General features: G+C 41.3%; 1 protein-coding gene across 1 annotated transcript; it reads right to left on the reverse strand.

Annotated features, from left to right (window-relative positions):
• Positions 1-1091: 1091 nt before the first annotated feature.
• On the reverse strand, positions 1092-16228 carry FLVCR1 (FLVCR heme transporter 1). Its single transcript, XM_042789816.1, has 10 exons — positions 15186-16228; positions 11615-11759; positions 10928-11068; positions 10547-10614; positions 10193-10296; positions 8943-9053; positions 7777-7882; positions 7446-7557; positions 6691-6758; positions 1092-5300 (listed from the first exon to the last, which is right to left on the reverse strand). The coding sequence occupies exons 1-10, from the start codon at positions 15831-15833 to the stop codon at positions 5238-5240; spliced, it is 1566 nt and encodes a 521-aa protein (XP_042645750.1). The 5' UTR covers positions 15834-16228; the 3' UTR covers positions 1092-5237.
• Positions 16229-19251: the final 3023 nt, after the last annotated feature.

Genomic DNA, 19251 nt, shown 5'->3' on the forward strand with positions numbered 1-19251 from the left:
TAACTGATCATAGTCAGGACAGCTCCATATCTCTTACTTACCTGATGAGGTTTCTGGTGTTTTCTTTCAAGAAAGAATGAGTGTCTGACAAAAAAATGAATTTTAAGGCAATAATTTGCTGTGCTTTTTCTCTCCCAGCTGTGGGAATGTTTAAATTGCAGCGCTAAGCAGGGATATAGCCTGCAGCTTTTGTAGAGGCACTGTAAGAAGAACATGACTCTACAGCCCTGGTTGTAAAATGAAGAGCCCATCTGAAAGTTCATCTCACTGTTGGAACTGGATGCTAATGTTGTTTTACAACAAAAGGCTTGTGTTTCCTGTGCTCTGCAGCACCTGCAGCCTCTTGTAAAGAATCTGTTATACAAAAATAGCTCAGGGGTAATTCCAGTTTTGTGGAGAAGGGAGATTAAAACAAACAAACCAACCACCCACCCCACTTTTTGAAGCAGGCTCCTCAAACTTACCTGGCTTACAGCTGTCGTGCTGGGGATCAACACTGAAGACCTGAAGATAAGCACCAGAACTCTTGCAGAGTGTTCACGAAGGTCCTACTGTGCTCCCACTGAAAACAATTCTGTTTTTACAAACAAAGGTTGGGCCATAACTGAATGCAATGTCTCAATCTATCCTCTCCAAGAAGATATTCTACCCTCTCTCCCCAGATAATCTCTCAACGGGAGGGTGTTTTAATAAATAATATTTGCACTACCCTTAAGGGGATGACTTTGGATTATTCTGCTTTAGGTATTAACTGCACTTTCTTTTCCTCATAGACCTTTTCCAAAGAAAATCCAGATAAATCACTATGCTAGAGCAGTGCAATTCAACTACTGATGCTAATACTTTAATTCCACACCCTGAGAAGATTTCTCTATAAACCAATACTCTGTGTAGAATACATTTATATACCCTGCATACATGTCCTCTACACATACATGTGCATGCATGGATATTAATGACACGGTGTATCACTCATTTATAAAATTTCTCTACATTAAATGGTAGACTCTAAGGGGGGAAAAAAAAATCATTTTTAGCCCATGAGCTGTTATCAGCAGCTGTCAAAAATGGTAATCATGTCTCCAATCAAGTTACATGTTATACACTTTATTAGTAACATAAGGAATGATGTCACCCACATATACACATACATATAATATTGCAATCAAGAGTATTCATATGGAATTTTTCATTTTCTCTTGAAACAAAGAATGGGGTACTAACAAAACCAAAATATTAGAGCAAAAATCTTTGCTATCTTCATGAGCAGAACAAAGACATGAGCTGTAAATAACACGGAAATACATTTCTCTTTGGAATATTTTTTTCTTAACTTATTCTAGTTCATGCATTAACATCACTTTTCCCTCTTCACAGACTTCAGACTGAATGATGATGGTGGGGAAATCACGTGGGATAAAATAATTTAGCTTGTGGTCTATGAATCATTAGTAGTCTATTACACTTAAGAAGGTGGTACATACACGTATTGAAAGACAGCAATGGAAAGGGTCACACATTGCCATTCACACAGAACTCATGAGTTCACCAAATGGAAAATTAAAGCAACAAATGCTTATAAGCTTAACCTAATTTCACTTGGTTGTAGGATGCACAAGATAGTCCAAAGATTTCTCAAAAAGCACTTCCTCATTAGGAAACATGGGCTAGCAGCTCTAATTACACACTCCAGTGATTGTCTCTGAAACAACAGACTGTCTTGAACAAAAGAGATGACCAAGAGGGTAAAGTTAGGAAAACTCTATTAACCTAAAATGATTCATATGTCTTCTTCCCACTTCTTCCCTTGTTCTTTCTTCCTCATGAAACATGAGCATTCAGCAACAGAAAGAGATGTTATTAAAGACAAACACTAATCTACAAAATAAATACTCTGAAGGACTTATCTACCAAGCTGAAGAAGAAAGCTCCCAATTGCAGCAATTCCAGACCATGCCTTACAGGGCTGGTATTTACACACCAAGCCAAAAGAAATGAGGGTTTTAAGGCCATGTTAGGAATCCTAAATAAAAATGGGTCAATGTTCTCTGGGTCTCTCCCACTGAAGTTAGCCAAAAGTTTAACATGGTCTGGAAAAAACAGAGACAGATATTGTAAAGGCTAATCTCTGAATCTTGTAGCTGAAAGTTAGCAGTTATACACCTTGGTGGGCCCCTGAGAATGTGGGGGCAGCCCCCCTGCTTACGCTCCCCATTACACGAGTTCTCTTCCAGCACTCAAAAGAAAAGCATATTGAAAAGCAAAAGCTGATGCATGGGATTGGGATGCCTCTCCCCGCTTGGTTTCCCACTCCATCCTCTCATAGTTGATGTGTAATTCCATTCATTAAATTATTACCTCTAAGGAGTTACAATTTTTAGCCCCCACCTCTATTCTTACTGGAAGGCTGTGTCAGAATCTCAAGGCTAAGAGAGTCAGCAACCCTATTTCCAATTCCCGATGGATGTTTGACTGGGTAGATGCTGTTTGTTTAAAAACAAAAATTAAAAGCAAAAAACCCAAAAGCCCCAACTACCCCAAATTTATTTCTGCCATGAGCTAGAACCTCAGTTTCTTGACAGACAGATAAGATTATCGTATAAAATAGTGGTTTGCTCCTTATTTTGCTACTGAGCCTTTTATTTAAATACTTTATCATTGCCTGGAAATAGCTCACAGGTTTCCAACTTTCAAGCTCCTTTTAGAGGGAGAGTGTTAAGTCCAGGATGTAATTAAGCCTTCATTATTAGGAATATTTTCTTTTCAGGGACCCAGCAGGGTGTTCAGCATGCCAAAATCTTGTTTGGACCTTTTCAGAGGTAATTTGGCAGAAGATAAAAAAGAACGAGGAGCCAGAAGGGCTAGAATATTTTTTCAGTAATCAACTGAACGTAAATAAAGAAACTGGAAACTAGTAGTGAAGAAAGGAATTAAAAAAAAAAAATAATTAAAAATAAACAAAAAAGAGCTCAGTCTTTGAATTTGAACAGTGTGTACTGGATATCTCAGAAAGCATTCTGGATATGGCCGAAGACTTTCTATTGGATGTTTGAAAACACTTCCGCAAAATTGCAAAAATATTATCATATTAACATTTTGCAACAGCAGAAGTACAAGGCAACCACGGGCCATGAATAAATATTTACTGAATCTGTATAGTGCCAAAGAACACACATATTTTGGCACACATTAGTATAATTTTTCCAAAGAAAAGCCACCCACAGGTATCAAAAGGCAGGAACTTTCACTTTGCTCTCTTGAGGAGGCAGCTTGCATCACAGCAAGTCATTAAATGTAAAGAACTGACATAATGAAAGCATCTCCCCTTCCACTCCTATACTCTTGCCTGCCTTTTGAATATCTATGAGTTACTTTTCCTATATTTAGCTATCACACCAGAGGACTCTCCTCGTAAAGCTCGCCTCTCCAGGAGCAGCAAGGGGTGCCCATTTTCTTTCCAGCACTGGACCTGGCAAAGAGACATCAACCCCTTTTGGAAAGGCGAGTGTTCCAACCATGATTAGCTTATTCCAGTATGTATATTGCCATTCAGACTTCCCATGTCTGAAGTATTTATCATACAAGATGTAAAATCAAGATCGTCGAGTTTAGAGGCTAAGTTTAAAAAGCTAAGTTTGCAGAGTCCTTTTTATATAAAAGGATTATCCAAATCTACAGTGAAACAAGAAAAAGAAAAGCATTTAACAATACTTATACTGAAAGACTATATCGGAATTAAAAAGTTCCCCATACCCAACTGTAACAATCTGTGGAAAATTCAGAGTAGGATTCCAGCTTCTGGATGGCATTACATCTGTGGGAACTCAAAGAGACAGCATCATTGATGGTACCAAACCTGCAGGCTCAGCTTAAAGACTGCTAAAGCTTAAATGTTTGCAAAAAGTCCACTAACTCAGGTATGACTTTTTCAGTAATAGTAGGGCCTCAGTATTATTGTAGTGCTATCAATTCTGTAGGTGTGTAGATAGAGCTCAAGATAAAGGAGCATATTTTCATAAGCACTGCAGTGAGAGATCTACATCCCAAATTCAGGTAAATGTAATAACACAAGGTGAATGTTAAAGAAGTCTGCTCCTTTCATAGCTAAGATGCATGATATAAACAGCAAATATTCAATCAAAGTGAAACATCACTATTTTCCTTTCAGTCATCCTTACAGCTTTTAACAAACTGCAAAGGACATGATTTAGGTTATACAAGCACAAAGATTTCACATGAGACAGATGATACAATCCATAACACAGAGAAATAAATGCAAAAAAGGATAGAACACATTTTCTGATACTTCACAAATATTCAGAGGAGGTTTAACACACAAAATGGAATTTCTTCAGCAGCACTGATTAAACTCAAGATGAGGCAAGGATCTTCTTTACAAAGTAAAGGCACCAGCTCTTTGTAAACACATACTCCTCTCACTTTAACTGAGAAAGCACTCAAAATATTCCGTGGAGGCAACCTGTGTGGTAGTGTTCCATTGCCTATAAATACTTCACAGTAAAGATATCAAAGGCCTTTCCCCTCCTTTTTACTGTATTTAATAAGAAATGTTTCTTCTTCAATTTATCTAGTGGGAGATGTTACAATAAATTTATAAGACAGTGTTTTCTCTTATCTGCCATCTGATATCTATCAAGAAGTGTCAAGGCAAAAGAAATGTCAGATGCCAGTATGAAACACACACGTTTGCAGTCATCTCGTTTTCAGTATTGTGCTATAAAATACAGTTTCCCAGAAGGAACCATTGGCTTATATTAAAAATACAGATATATATATAAAAAAAAAAAGGAACCTGTGAACATCCTCCAGCTGCACAGCTATCTACTCTCTGACTTTTCAAATGCACTAGCAAAGACTGAACAAGAAAAGAAGATTAGATACTTCTGATTATGACGACTGTATTTCAGGATTCCAGATTTTTTCAAGTATGCATCCTGAATGTACATGTCTCCCTAGTATGGAGAGTATTCACACAGTTCTTTACCAATGAAACTGCAAAACCTGAAAATTGTTAAAATAAATATTCCATACAACAGTGAATTATTTGCATCTTGGGCAAAATGAACTGAGCATCTTCATAGTTTCCACTGCACAACTATCACCAATATCAACAAATACATTTTACTACTCATACATACAAATCCAGTGATTACACTAATCAGTATTGTTCAGTATCCAACCAAACTTGTGCAATTCTAAGTCACCTTCTTTCAGCTTTATAAAGCCGACTGAATTTTTAATGTAGTACTTTCAGGTTCTACAGGACTGTCAACTGGTACCTGGCAAAGGGAAATAAAAAAAAAAAAAAGCAGGAATTAAGTTGTTATTCAGCAGAAGCTATTTCCAACCTTGGTATTCTTGGGTAATTATTAGGTTAGACTCCAATAGTATATGTATTTAATTAGCTAAATCAGGCTTTTATAGGAAGACTTATTTTCCCTTCTCTCTGTAATGAAAATGAAAAAACCCCACAGCATGGAGTTTCTTAGTATAACTCTAGCGTATGTATTTACTTCATATAGATATTTTCACATGGAGATTAACTTTGAGGTTTTTTTCTCCATTATATTTAAACACAGCAGAATCTTGACGATCAAGGTTTGGTATCAAAGTGTTATTGTACCTTATTAACAGAGGCAGCTCTCTATTTATGGTATTATCAGGGAGATGACTCCAGGATTTTGTTATATCCTGGCTAACAGAAATGAAGTTGTGCGACAATCTACACTAATTAACAAGGTGCTAACAGAAAACAGACAAGTCATGGGCCACTGCCTATAGTCAGCATGTACACCCTGAGATAGCCCCGACCCAGGCTGCTAAACCCACAGGATGCCATACTGTGCACACACAGCTGCACAGGTTTCAGGTTCAAGTTAACTCATACAGCACCAGCTTGGAAGTTTCCGAGCCTTATGCAGACATACTGACAGCGTGCACTTGATGGCAGATGGTCAAAAGCTGCTATATATGCAAGACATCTACACATAAAAAGAAGCGTGACAAAGGATCTTGCAATATCTGACTCCAAAAAGCTGTTTCATTACCTTGATCCAAATGATCAAAAAAAACCACAGCACTAAAAAAAGTTTCCAGTGACAGCCTCATTTCTACTAGTAACTGTGGTAATTTGGAAAGGCTGCTGAAACGTGGTTTTGGGACCTCTTGAACAACAGAAAATGCTGTGCTCACTCTTCATTTAAATTGAGAGGGTGCTCAGCAGAACAGACCCAGCTCTTCATGCAGCACAGAATAGAAACTGCAGCATTACTTCTGTTCATCCGACAGTGATTTCACTTAAAGGGATTGCAGGAATTTTAATTAAAACACGTAGTCTGTAGCACAGCCTTCTAACCCAACACACAAAAAGGCTTCACAATTTACAATGCTACCTGCAAATATGAAAAAGCAAGATTCAAGGAATAAAACCAAAGATTAATATTAGCCACTTAAAATCCAGAAAAATGCGAGAGCAGGTTTTTCATGGGAGCCAAGGGGAGAAACTGATATCTGAGGGCAGCATCCCGTGTGGCTCTGTTTCAAAACAGCATGAAAACAATCATATTATAAGCTTTTGTCAGTCATTCTTTTGCTGTTAATATTATTACACCAATAGAAGCCAAGCATCCAAGTAGGTAATACAATCATGGTAAGAGAGTTACCACTTACAGCTTTAACATCCAAATTCATAATCCCTGAATTCACATTGTGTCTTCGCAAATCTGATTTTATTAAGGCTGAAACAAAAAAATAAAGAGAAAGCTGGTTCACAACTTGGCAATGACATGTGCTTCAAGGGAAATGTTTGTACAGTGCAAGCACATGGAAGCTGCTTTGTACACGTATTCAAAATACCTGTACTCACTCTTTTGTGATTTGAACTTACTGACAATTTGAACTTGCTTGTAGCAAAGTACAGGCAGAAAATGGCAACAAAAGCTTTTAAACCATAAGCACTTAAAGCTCTGATGGTTTTAACACTTTCAGCACATTTGTAAGTACCAGCATGTGTAAGTCATTGGTACAGTTCAGGAGCACATCAGCAGTTTCTTGCATCTGGAAAACTTCAAACTGCCTCCATTTATGTATTTGTTTACATTTACTGTCCCATTCTGGAGGTAGACATCTTCCTCAACTTTAAGACATGACTCAAGAAATGGGTGTTAGATGGCTGCCTACACGTTAGCAGCAGCATCCTTAAAACAAAGGGTGTGCACACAGCAAGTATTTAAAGTGAAAAACAAAGCAAAAAAAACACAAACCAAACCCTGAATTTACAATTTCTGTCAGCTCAGACAGAAAGCAACATATCTAAATCCTAGATGTCCGAGACATCTAGAGCTACCCAGAAATTCAGTATCTCAAAAAAAATTCCACATTTTTACATTAAAGAGAAATCATTACTTACATTTCTGATTAATTACCTGTTAAGATAATGCCCACAAAAATCCAAGCACAAAGAAAGAGGTTTCCTGCACAAGGACTGTAGTCTGTTGTGAGTTTTCCTTGAACAAGTGTGAAGACAATTCCAAATATCTATAGACAAACAAGTTACTTCATCAGGATCACACAGAAGAGAGTCATCACTTTGCCATACAAAGTTTCAGATCACATCTTATAGAAGCCAAATTAAAAAAATTAAGACTGTAACAACACAACAGATACTTAGCAACCAAGTCTAAGAAAGCCTTCATAGATTCGAGCAGAGTGGCCTTCCTGAACATTACTTCACTTTAAGAAATAAAATTATATAACCTGTGCTGATGCATTAAGGAGACCTGAGGAAGTTCCTTCAGACTCTGGGTATGTAATTTCCACAGCAAATTCAAACCCAAGTGGAAGATAGCCAGTCATGAAGAACCTGTTGAAGAGAAGACCAAGAGCATGACAGGTGTGTCCTTCATCTATTACTACAGCTAAGAAAATCAGACATAAACACATGGATCAGCTGGTATTCTGAACTGTTTTCAAGACCTAACATGATTCAATACTTGCTTTACCTGCTTCATTCCTCCAACCCCATGAAACAATTTTAGCCATACATCTCTCTTTTTAGGACAAAGATGTATCAACATGTTTGTCCTGTTTCCCATAACCACCTGCACTCCACTCCATATACATGAAACAATCTTTTATGACCAGTCCACAAGCCATTTCATAATTGAAGCCAATTACTTTCAAATGAAAGACATGTATGAATATCATCATCTGATTAGCCCAACTGTCCATGCTGGAGGACAAAAAGAGATCATCAGTAGGGAGTGAGGCCAGACACTGGAAAGTCTGCTAGAAGCTGCCATGGAAGAAGCTGAGGGAACCAACAGGTGACAGGAAGAGCAGGGGCTTAACGCAGTTGAGGTTGGCTGATTTATTTTTAAACTGAAACGCTCCAGACATTTCTGGCTCTACCTTGACTGCCATGTCTGGATACAGCACTATTCCCTCAGCACCTTTTGGGGCTTTTAGGTTATGTATATGTGGGAAGTACTCATGCTTTTCTGAGCGAATGAAGCACCCAGCATGCTGCTTGGGCTATCAAAATAGAGATTAATCAAAATGCACAGAAGCCAGTCTTCCTAGATTTGCTCAGTTAAACTCTAATTACTTATCCACTGGTCAACAGAAAGATTCAACTTTACTGCAGACAGCTTTCTGAATTGGAGTCAAACAAATGGACCGCATACAGACTTCTGTTAGGTCCACAAAAACGTTAAATTAAATTCACTAAAAAGTGAGTTACTTTAGATTTTTTCTGATGTAACAGAAGGTGAAATGCTAGTAAACCTTATCTGTACTGTGAGCTATAGGCATAGGCTGAGCACATGGTGACGGAATATATGTAGAATCATTTTGTAAAAACAGTTAAATATTGTTTCTGAATACAACTGCAATAAGTCTTCTTCTCCTCTTTAATTGCTCACCCAAGTACTCCTCCAGTCACAAACACTACTATAAGGTATCCAAGGTCCAGGGTGAAAGTAAATACCAGCAACCCAATGAAGGAGAGAATGTAAACAATCAGAGTTGTTTGCCTGCAACCCAACCAAAAAAAAAAAAAATAAAAAAATTGTTAACATAAGATCACAGCACATTGCTGAAGCATGAAAGACTAACACAAAACATTACTTACTCTCTAACAACTGACATTCTACAGCTTCATGTAATTCTGACTCAAATATATCATGCAATGAGAATGTATCCCTTTCCGAACTCTTTATTGCCTTGGTTATATGGTTGCTTCACTCAAGGCTAAAAAGACTTATAACCACAGCAGATACTGTTATCTTAAGACTATTCCAGTTCTCCGCTATGTTGTGCTTCTTGGCCATTCTGCAGTGCTGCCCATTATACAACACATCAATACATGAGCAGTGAAATCAAACACTACTAGCAACAAAAGTCAGACTAAGAGGCAAGTCGAACAGATCTCAGCAGTATTCTATTTCTTTTAAATCTGAAATAAGGGATGTCATCCAAAATATTAAAGCACGTATCACTTATAAGCCTAAACACATGCAGAAACAAAGCCAATCTACAGCATTAACATCCATTCGCTTTCTAGAGCTCTTGCACATAAGATACTAAGAGTCAGAGGGGAGAACTACCCCACCACAAGCAGCACTCCAGGGCACGGCTCACTCCTGGGGGGGCACCACACCATGGGTGATGGGCCTGGGAGTTCCTACCCCAGAACAGAGTTCTGCTCCGTGGTCATCCCCAGAATTAAAGCAAATGTTATGCTCACTAATAGGACTGGGACTAGTATAAAAAAAAAAAAAATAGAATCAACTGTCCATTTTACAAACAATGCAAGTAGGTTTTGAGCCTTTATTCTGTCCTAGGAGGAGGAGCCCACTTGGCCACCTGGCCACTGTATGTAGAACATACAATGGTTTCCTTGTTAGCCTTACACTACCGAAGAGACAGGAGTAGATGGAAAAACCCTTCACATCTTTGCATTCTCCTGTCTCATTTCTTTTGGCCAAGAACCATTAAGAGTCTCAAGCTTTTGCTGTAGCCTCAGAAACTAGTCTCCATCAAGGCCACTTAAAAATCAGGGATGAACTGGATTTTATCATCAACTCACTTCAGCTCCTTTGTTGCAGTATTTTTCTAATGCAATTGCACTGCTCTCCTACCCCTAACCCCATACATGCCTACCCACACTTACTTGTATGTTTTAGTGTAATCCAGCCACAAACCACAAATAATCGAACCCACCATTCCTGCCACCACCAGTGTCAAGCCAATTCTCCCAGCGTTCACTTCTTCTCCCTTTCAACAAATATTTATATGGTGCTCATTAATAACTTGCTTCCACTCAGAGTCAAGTTCAGACCTCTTGGCAGTCATAAGTGCAAACAAACATTCCTATAACTCCCACAGCTGTATGATGCAAGAAACTGTATAGGGGTATAAAGGAAACCAAATGTCTGAGCACGCATAGCACCTACAAAATAATAAACGTCACCTCTGTAAATGTACCATTAAAACAAGAAATAAAAAGGAGATCAAATAAACTTACCTCATAATGAGTTACTATCATCTGGTTTAATAATGTAGAGACAGAATAAAATGCCCCAGTCATAATACCTGCAGTACCAAAAGGAAAACTTCAGTCACTCCAGGTGTAGCCACACAGATCTGATACTCCTAAGAGTTTATCTTCTGATATTTAAGACTGACATTGAAGGCAAAACCTTTTATCTGCCAGATAAATATCTGTTCATCAGACCAATAAATGGTATTTTGAATCCTGGCAGATTTTCCAGCACTGGCTGCTGAGTAAGTGAAAGTTTGACACTCCCTCCCCCCATGAAGAACCATCACCACAACTAAAACTCCATGCATTTTTGGCACACGTTCGAACTGTTCTGCCAGACTACAGCCAGACAGCACCACTTACCATAACTGATCAGCAAAAGTACAAATGGAATATTTTTGAACAAGTTAATAATCGACTGCTTGTAGGAGTAATTCTCTGGAGGCATAGTTTGCAGGACTGCTTGAGAGTGACTAGGAGGGTATTTGGGCTTTTCTTCAAACACTGAGGAAAAACAAGGAACAGTTTTTATTTGTCTTTACCACACTAATGTTGTGGTTCGTTTGTTTGTTTGGTTGTTTTTTTTAAGTGTTTCAGTTTGATGCATTTCAGATTAACTTGTGGTTTTTAACACTTTCATGATAAAAATATTCTAGATTTTCCCATGGACGAATCAACAGCCACAAAGGATGTGCTAATTATTTGGTCACATCTGGTTGCTACCAACATATGGTCAAGGACAGACTTTATCTGCAATGCGTCTAGACCTTTGTATCTGAATTGTAAGATTAACAGAATTCACATTATATCATAATGTCCTTGTAGCAAAAAGATTAAGTGAACTAAGTATTTTGAGAGGTCTCCCCATGAGAAGCATGACATACAGTCAACTGGTTGTTGTTTAACGCTAGCACAAAAGGGAAGTGAGCACAAGGAAATTGGAAAAAATGTAACCTCAACTACTTTGAGAAAAGTCAGATGCTTTAAGTGAGATGTTGCAAACACTCCTTAAGGTCACCATTTAAAATACAAGAATGGAACACTTCTTACCAACTCCTGTTAAGAAGAACAGAAGTGTGGACACTATCGCTGTTCCATAGAACATGATGCTGATGTTATGTGCCATTAGATCAATATCATTAGGTGTATTTGGAACCAGAACAGGTGGCAACAAAAAGCCAATCGCAGTGCCAAGCTGTAAAGCAAGAAAAGAAAACCAGAAATCATTTCCCTGCAAACATAAAAATTAATAGAAGTGAAAAGCCTTACCAGGTAGAATTCAGAATTTATATCATAGTAAGTATTAATAAAACTATAAAGGTAAAGTTTTCCTTTAGTATCATACTTTTGTGCCATTTACTCTCAATGACATTTCACAACCACGTCTTCCGTAACTCATGTTGTAACCTTTTCATTTCTAGATTAAACTACAATACTACACCTAGTATATAGCACATTTAATGGCTAAGCATTAAGAAAGTTTTTTTGCAGAAGAACCCTTCCGGAATCTATCTGGATTTTCACAGGAAAATACTGTGCATGCACATAAATTTGTATTGGTCATCCTGCAACTGAAGGCCTAGAGATGACAGAAGTCTCCAGCTACTCTTGTAGAAATGCGCTTTTTTTTTTTTTTTCCCTCAATCAAAATGCTGCACTTGATGTCACGATCCTGCCACTACAGTAACAAAGACTGAGATGCAAGGTTTATTGCAGAACTGATAGAGCAGAAAAGAACAAGAGAAAAGGATCATCCTTATTAAGAAAAATAAAATGAAAACCTACATCTGCAATTTTTGCTAAGAAAATAAAGAAAAATCACAAAATAAAGTAGTAGTGGGTTTGTATCTTGAGTCTTTTCCAGTGTAGCAACTCATGTGGTATTAAAAAGAGACCAAAAACAAGGACTGAAGTTTTAGGCATATACAAATCATTTTAAAACATGAAGGAACAACAGTCTTGGTCTACTCTCCACTTTATTTCTGCTGTTCCTCCAGAACTAAACTGCATTTTAAACTGTTAGAACAACTTTTTTTTTTTTTTTTTTTACACTAAAAAAACCTGCATCTATTTCAGGTAAAAAAAAATAAAATAAAAAAAGAACACCAAAGGCTGTTAGAGTAGCATTTCAACACCCAGAAAGTACTCAAATTAAAGATGTGTCAACACGCTTACAAAGCACCCTTTGTGCATATTTCCAATGAGAGGTTTTCTGCCTTTTTTTTTTTTCCCCACAGACCATCAGATTTACACAGTATCGAGTGCTTACCTGAAGAATTTGCCTCTTTTTACCCTCACCTTTCAGTATATGAACCCTACAAACATGGACTGAGTACATACCTACTCCTTTTCTTAAGGTATCTTTTTTCTTCCCCCAATGTGAGCCAATACAGTACCCACAATCTTGCAAGAAAGTCAAGTGATACCATTTTTCACCTTTTACATCTAGAAAGGTTAAGACAGAAGGATCAAGAGTTCCAGCCAGCCTGGTGTTCACAGCTTAATATGCTAAATGCTTGTAGAAATATGGCGCTTCCAACAACCCTTGACAGGTACATCGCTGCACTCCCAGTGGTTTATGTTCCAACTGCAAATGATCAGCATCTCAAGAAATAACGGGTGCAATCGGATTTTTGACAAGTGCTCTGACCCTCCCCTGCCTGTGGCCCCAGCCCTGTTTGCTGTAGCTCTGAATTAGACACAGTATCTGATAAGAAATGGGATGGGCAACAGCTCATCGGGTTATAGCAACCTGATTCTGTTACATAGTTCACCTTGCACAATTGAACAAGAGCGGTGAGACTGTATCACAATGCATGTGCAGAAGTGAACTGCCTTGGGATACACAGGCATCGCTTCTAACTTCCAAGGGCCTCATCTGTCATTTCACTACTTTCAATCTAGTTTTTGAGAGGGGGTTTTTTGGTTGTTTTTTTGGTTGATTGGCTGTTTTTTTATTTTTGTTTGTTTGTTTGTTTGTTTGGGGGGGGGGTTGTTGTGTTTTTTTTTGTTGTTGTTGTTGTTTTTTGGGGGCTTTTTAAGAAAGCAGAAACTGAGAACAGAGAAATTCCCTTGTTCGACAGCAATATCAGTCTTCCTGGGTCACAAGCGGGACTGGAGTATTAAGCCCTGTGTAGTGCCCAGCTCTGAGCTAGCAGCCACAGAGCAAGACATTATCCTGCGCAGGGCTGCCAGAGGGAAACGAAACACACCTCATCTGTGCACTTCACAGGCGTTTCCCCAGCAGAGGACCATCAAGCACGCCAGCACGCTAAAATCAATCCTAGTTTCTGAAGGGGAATACGCTCCAGAAACAACTAAGGTTTATTTTGTTCACATCTCTGCTCCCATTTTCCTTGCCTGTCTTCTTCATGGTCCCCCATCTGCACAATCCCTGCTGTCCTGCTCCTATCCCACACCACTTCAACCTCCACATCTCAGCACCCCAGCAAAGCATCAGTTTCAAACTCCAACTTGGATCCTTGACACTGCACTCCAGAACTGAAAGCCCAGTAACACCTCACCACTGGGAGGGGACTGGTACATGTCAGGAAGAATGGAAATTTAGCTGCCAAAGAAACCTTTAACCTGAACAACCAACCAACAACCCCCAAAGTCTTCAGTCCAAAAGGGAGAGTTGAGTTGTCCACTATAAGACTGTAATGCAAGGAAAAAATTGTTTTGGAAAAACATCGGGAAAACTGTAAACAGCCAGGTATAAGCTAATGGGCAACCCTAACTGTAAATATGTAACACTAATATTACTGCTGTAATAATCCAAAGTGCACAAACATAAAATCATCAGACTCACATGAGGAAAAACAAATCCCCTGTTCCCTTAATCAAACTGTACCTAGGACCTCAGCCTGCGTCAGTGGTGTTGATTGGAATCTTAACATTTTGTTGCCACAAAAGAGCAGGGATAGTGGCAGGGAGTGAGAACAAGGCTATGGGCAGAAAAAAACCACCCATCAGTATCATATTTTCACCCAGGCTTTCAGATACGTCTGTTCCTGCTCTCTGGAACTGGCCAGGACCAGGGAGCTCTAGGAAATCAGTGACTCAGTTATCAACTCCCCGCAGTGATGTGAACGATCACAGCATTACAGATCACACTGTCACAGTCCCTAGGGCCTTGATTGCTGGCATTTAGCAATTTGAGGCCATATTTTAAAAAGTAGAACTAATTCACGTTGGCATGGGGGCTCTCCATGAAAGTTCACGTACCTCACCCCGCTCCAGCTGGGGCTAGGTTCGGCCAGGTGAATGATACTGAATGCAAGAGGAAGAGAAAGCGGAGCAGGACGGCTTCTGAGAAGGGCCTCGACTGACATACTCCAGGCAGCTGAGAGAAGCGTGCGAGCTGTCACACGCTGCCACACGGCCAGGGCCCTGCCGCGCAAGGCTGGCCGGGGAGGGTGGGACACACCACCACCCTCACTCCATCACTTTCCCGCTCTCCAACGACACCCTGTAACCATCTGCCGGAGAACGCTTTTTCCCACTTAAACGCCTTACCTTTTTAAACCGACGCCACGTCAAAACCTACGGGAAACCTCCCCCTCCCCAAAGCCGCCCCCTCGCCCCCCCCCCCCCGCCCCACACACACACCGGCCCCTACCTGGTTGCCCAGCACGGCCACGGCACAGGCGGTGGAGACCTCGGTGGGGCCGAACCAGACGGAGGCGATGCGTGAGGGCAGCCCCAGGATGAAGACCTGGGCGACAGCGCAGACGGCCTGGGCGGCCAGGGTGAGCGGGTAGCGGCCGGGGGCCAGGCTGGCGCACTTCAGCCAAGCCCCCAGCCCGTTGAGGCCGGCGCCCAGCAGGGCGGTGAGGCGCAGGCCGCGGGCGTCCAGCAGCCAGGTGGCAGGCAGGATCAGCGGCACGTAGGCCACCATGTAGACCATGGAGAGCCAGTCAATCTGCGTGAAGGAGACGCCGTAGAAGCCGGCGAAGACGTTGCTGAGGATGCTGTACTGGATCCACTGGAAAGCGTTCACCAGCGAGTAGCAGCTGAAGACGGCCAGCACCGCCAGCCGCCGCCGCGACAGGCGCGTCTCCGCCCGCCCGCCGCCCGCCGCCAGCATGGCCTCGGCCTCGGCGGCCGCCGCCTCCCGCTCCCCGCCGCCCGCCGGGGTCGCCCGCTCGCCGTCCTCCGCCTCCTTGCCGGGGAGGAAGCCGTTGCAGCGAGGCGGCGGCGCGGCGGCGGCCGCCGGCATCTTCCCGCTCTCCCCCTCCGCCTCCTCCTCCCCGCCGTCCTCCACCATCTCGGCCGTCTCTCCGCCCAGTTTCGTTCCCCGCCGGTAGCGGCGGCGAGAGCAGCCCAGCCCTGCCTCGGAAGTTCACTCGTCTTCAACCCCAACTCCGGCTTCGCCTCCGAGCCCACGGCGCCACCGCCCCGCCCCGCCCCGGCCCGCTCCACCCGCGGGGCTGGGCCTCGCCGGGGCGGAGCGGGAGGCGGCCGCGGGCGGCGGAGGGGCCGTTGAAATGGGCGAGGGTCGTTTGCAGAAGCTGTTGCGGCAGCCCTGGTCGGTAAGAAGTCTGTGTGTATACACAGTCTATATAGACACGCTTCTTACAGTCTTTTAAACTGAACCTGTAAAGGCTGCCCGTGCGGGTGACTTGAAAACCACAGGGAGGCAGGAAGGATGTAAATAACCCCCACGCCACCCCCGGGGCAGGAGCAGCAGCATCTTACTCCTCTAATGACTCTCTCGGCCGGCGCAAGGCTGAGTGGTCACAGGCCTGAGGTTGGTGGCTCGTCCTTCACCTTCCTCGCCTGGGCACAGCGCCGGCTGCATCGGCTGCTGCACAGGCCACACCGCGCCCAGCACCTTCAGGGAAAATCACCGGCCTTCCCCCGCGATAGTGAGATTTGTCTCTTCACAGCAGCGGTGAGGAGAAATGTGCTAAAGTGAGGGACAGGCAGAGTCGGAGGCCTGAATTGCGGCAGAGAGTGGCCAGGACGAGGGCATCGCCAGGGCCTGTGCATCCACCCCAGCCCTTCATTACCTCCAGAGCCGCAGGCAAAACATTCCTTGTTTTCACTCAGCCTCTGAAATTTGATTTGACACATACCCCAGAAAACTGCCTGCCTGCCTCATGGGCGGAGGCGGGTAGATATCACTTTGGTAAGCAACCTTCCCTCCAACCCTGATCCGTACACGTTCGCACAGGAGCAGCGTCTGGCAGCCCCTGCCACCGTTTGTAATTCTGCTGCTGCAGACACCTACTCTAATGAAAAGACAGATTGTTCTCCAAAGAGCATTAGGAAAATACAGAAATACTTAAGTTTGTTAATGATGTTAGAATTATTTTACTGGCTTCTGTGGGAAATCATTTGGCATGTCAGCAAATAACACACTGCACATTGTTCATGGATATGTCAGAGCCTAATCAGATCTGTCTGTACAGTAGATGCACTTAGCCGCCAGTCTTAAGTTCCCTCACTAATTATGAGTTGGTATTTTACTCAGGATCAGGTGATCTATGTAAGCCACAGTTCCTGGTCGTATTTACAGCACAAATAATATTATGAACACATTCTTCAAAATATTAATTTGGCTATGTTTGTTTTCCCTGAGCACTTAGCTGAACAGCGGCAGTGGTGATTGCAGGCACCATGGATTTTTAGAGAATACTGGAAGTGAATCCTGAATTTGCAGATCACAGGTGTGTGTTAGAAGCCTGCTTTTTAAAAATAAAGTTACTTATGTCAGGTTATTTTCCTGAATGTTATGAAAAAGCTAAAATATGTCTTATGTATCAGGCAGTCACTGGGCTGATACTAATTTACTTGACAGCAATTATTGTCTTGTGTCCAGAAGTCAGGCAGAGGCCAAGCACTCAAATTTTCAGGTTGGAGAAATTTAAAAAGCAATTAGAAGTGCTGTATCCTTATTTGTAGTGGTGTTACTGTTCCTCCTGTAGCGTATGTTCTATTTAAAGGACAATGTATTTTCATAACTATTACCAAACTTTATCTTGCAGATAATGCCATCTTTGTACAAAAAATGGCTCAAAATGTGACCTTTTTGTTTCAGTCCAGAGCATTTCACAAAATAAAGGAAACCCAGCTACAGAACCATGCTTTTAGGGTGTAACTAGCCTTCTGATACTCCTAGCTGGATTATTTCAGTGATATCAATTCCGAGTTATGGCACTCTTTCAAACCTCAAAATGGTATCTAAGCCACCGCAGCACCCCCGAAACCGCCCCCCCCCCACAACTCAATCCATCTTTGTAAAGCTTGAGCCCAAGGTTAGGAGTCTGAAATGAACAACGTATAATGTTGCCAAAATATTAACACTTCTAAAATAAAACTAGATCTTTTATGTACAGCAGGCACACAGTTAAGACTTCCAGATTTTCTTTTTTTAATGCTTTAAACCATGTATTTCAGTCTCTAGAGGAAAAAAAATTAAACGTTATTTTATAATGTATTCAACTCTTGGTTATGATTTTCAATGCAAAAGTTGATCTCTCGATGCAGGGAAAACCTACACGGCAGGAGTGTACCATGTACTTGTCTTCCAGATAAGTTGTTTAAACAAGAAAACTTCAGCGTCTTAAGAAAGGGATTTCAGAACGAAAGATCTGAAGTTCCAACTGAGCTAGAAATGAATTATTTTAGCAGGATATTAAACAAACCTCAAAAAACTGGACTTGAAATAAAGTAGTTGGAGGGTCATATGTTTAAATTTCTTGATTGAAAGCTACTAGAGAATACAGAGGAAAATGTAAACATCCTCTTCCTCCTATGCAGTCCTCATTACAGCAACACTTGCCCACTCTCCCCACGAGATAAAGCCTTAATCCCACCTGGAGAATGAGTGCTCGCAACACAAGGCACTTTGCTGAAATTTATTTGTAGCTCCAGATGTTTGTCTGGCCATCTCCATTTTGGAATATGACTGCCCACAGTAGGCATGTTTGCCAATGACCTGGATTCTATGTTTGATGTACTGACAGAAATATAAAAGTATAGTCTTAAGCATCAGAGAAAAGTTCTGAATTTTAAAATATGGGTAATGAACTCCTCTATGGTAAATAATAGAAATTTGTGTTTCTGGGTGTCTCAAGCTGTATAAAAGATGCAGAAATGTACATCTGGTACTTCTGTTGGGATGCCATCTGGTTCTCCTTTTGTAGTTACTTATCAATTTCGTATATGCAATGGAATTTTACCTCAGAGTTTCTTACCAAAGCAAGCAGGGGGGAAAAAATTACATACACAAAATAAACTCTGTGAACAAATACATGTGTTCTTATTTGCCAAGATTAACAGGCTCTTTATATATTACAAAAAATGTAACTTCCATCAGAATCTTTTATACACAGTAAGAAAAGTGTATATTCCCACAAAAGATTAATAAAAAGCATGATCTACGGAAGGGTTGTCTTGGATGAACATTCTAATTTTTGACAAGCACTCATTCACTCAAAGGTTGATTAACTTTGGGAAAAAGCTTTGAAGCACTTCTGTTGTTCATTCGCAAACTCCTTTCACTGATATGCCTTTCACCACAGCAATGTGCTGTCAGACAATCCTGACCTTCTCAGATTCATTGCTTTTCCAAAATATAATCTTCTGTGAGAGAGATCAAGTGACATCAGCCTAACCCATCAGAGGATGGTGGGACAGAATTGATTAGAGAAGCCATGCAGATGCAGCCAGCTGAATCT

This window comes from Tyto alba, unplaced genomic scaffold (assembly GCF_018691265.1).
Source record: "Tyto alba isolate M040663 unplaced genomic scaffold, T.alba_DEE_v4.0 Super-Scaffold_16, whole genome shotgun sequence".
NCBI classification, from domain to species: domain Eukaryota; kingdom Metazoa; phylum Chordata; class Aves; order Strigiformes; family Tytonidae; genus Tyto; species Tyto alba.

Bases quoted from the DNA above. Each gene is read 5' to 3' on its own strand.
- FLVCR1 (XM_042789816.1), bottom strand. From the start codon at position 15,833: ATGGTGGAGGACGGCGGGGAGGAGGAGGCGGAGGGGGAGAGCGGGAAG. The intron at 11,760-15,185 runs GTAGGGGCCGGT...CTTGCTTTACAG, and splicing joins TGGCCGTGCTGGGCAACCAG to CTTGGCACTGCGATTGGCTT. The intron at 7,558-7,776 runs GTTATATAATTT...GTTTGTCTATAG, and splicing joins TCCTTAATGCATCAGCACAG to ATATTTGGAATTGTCTTCAC.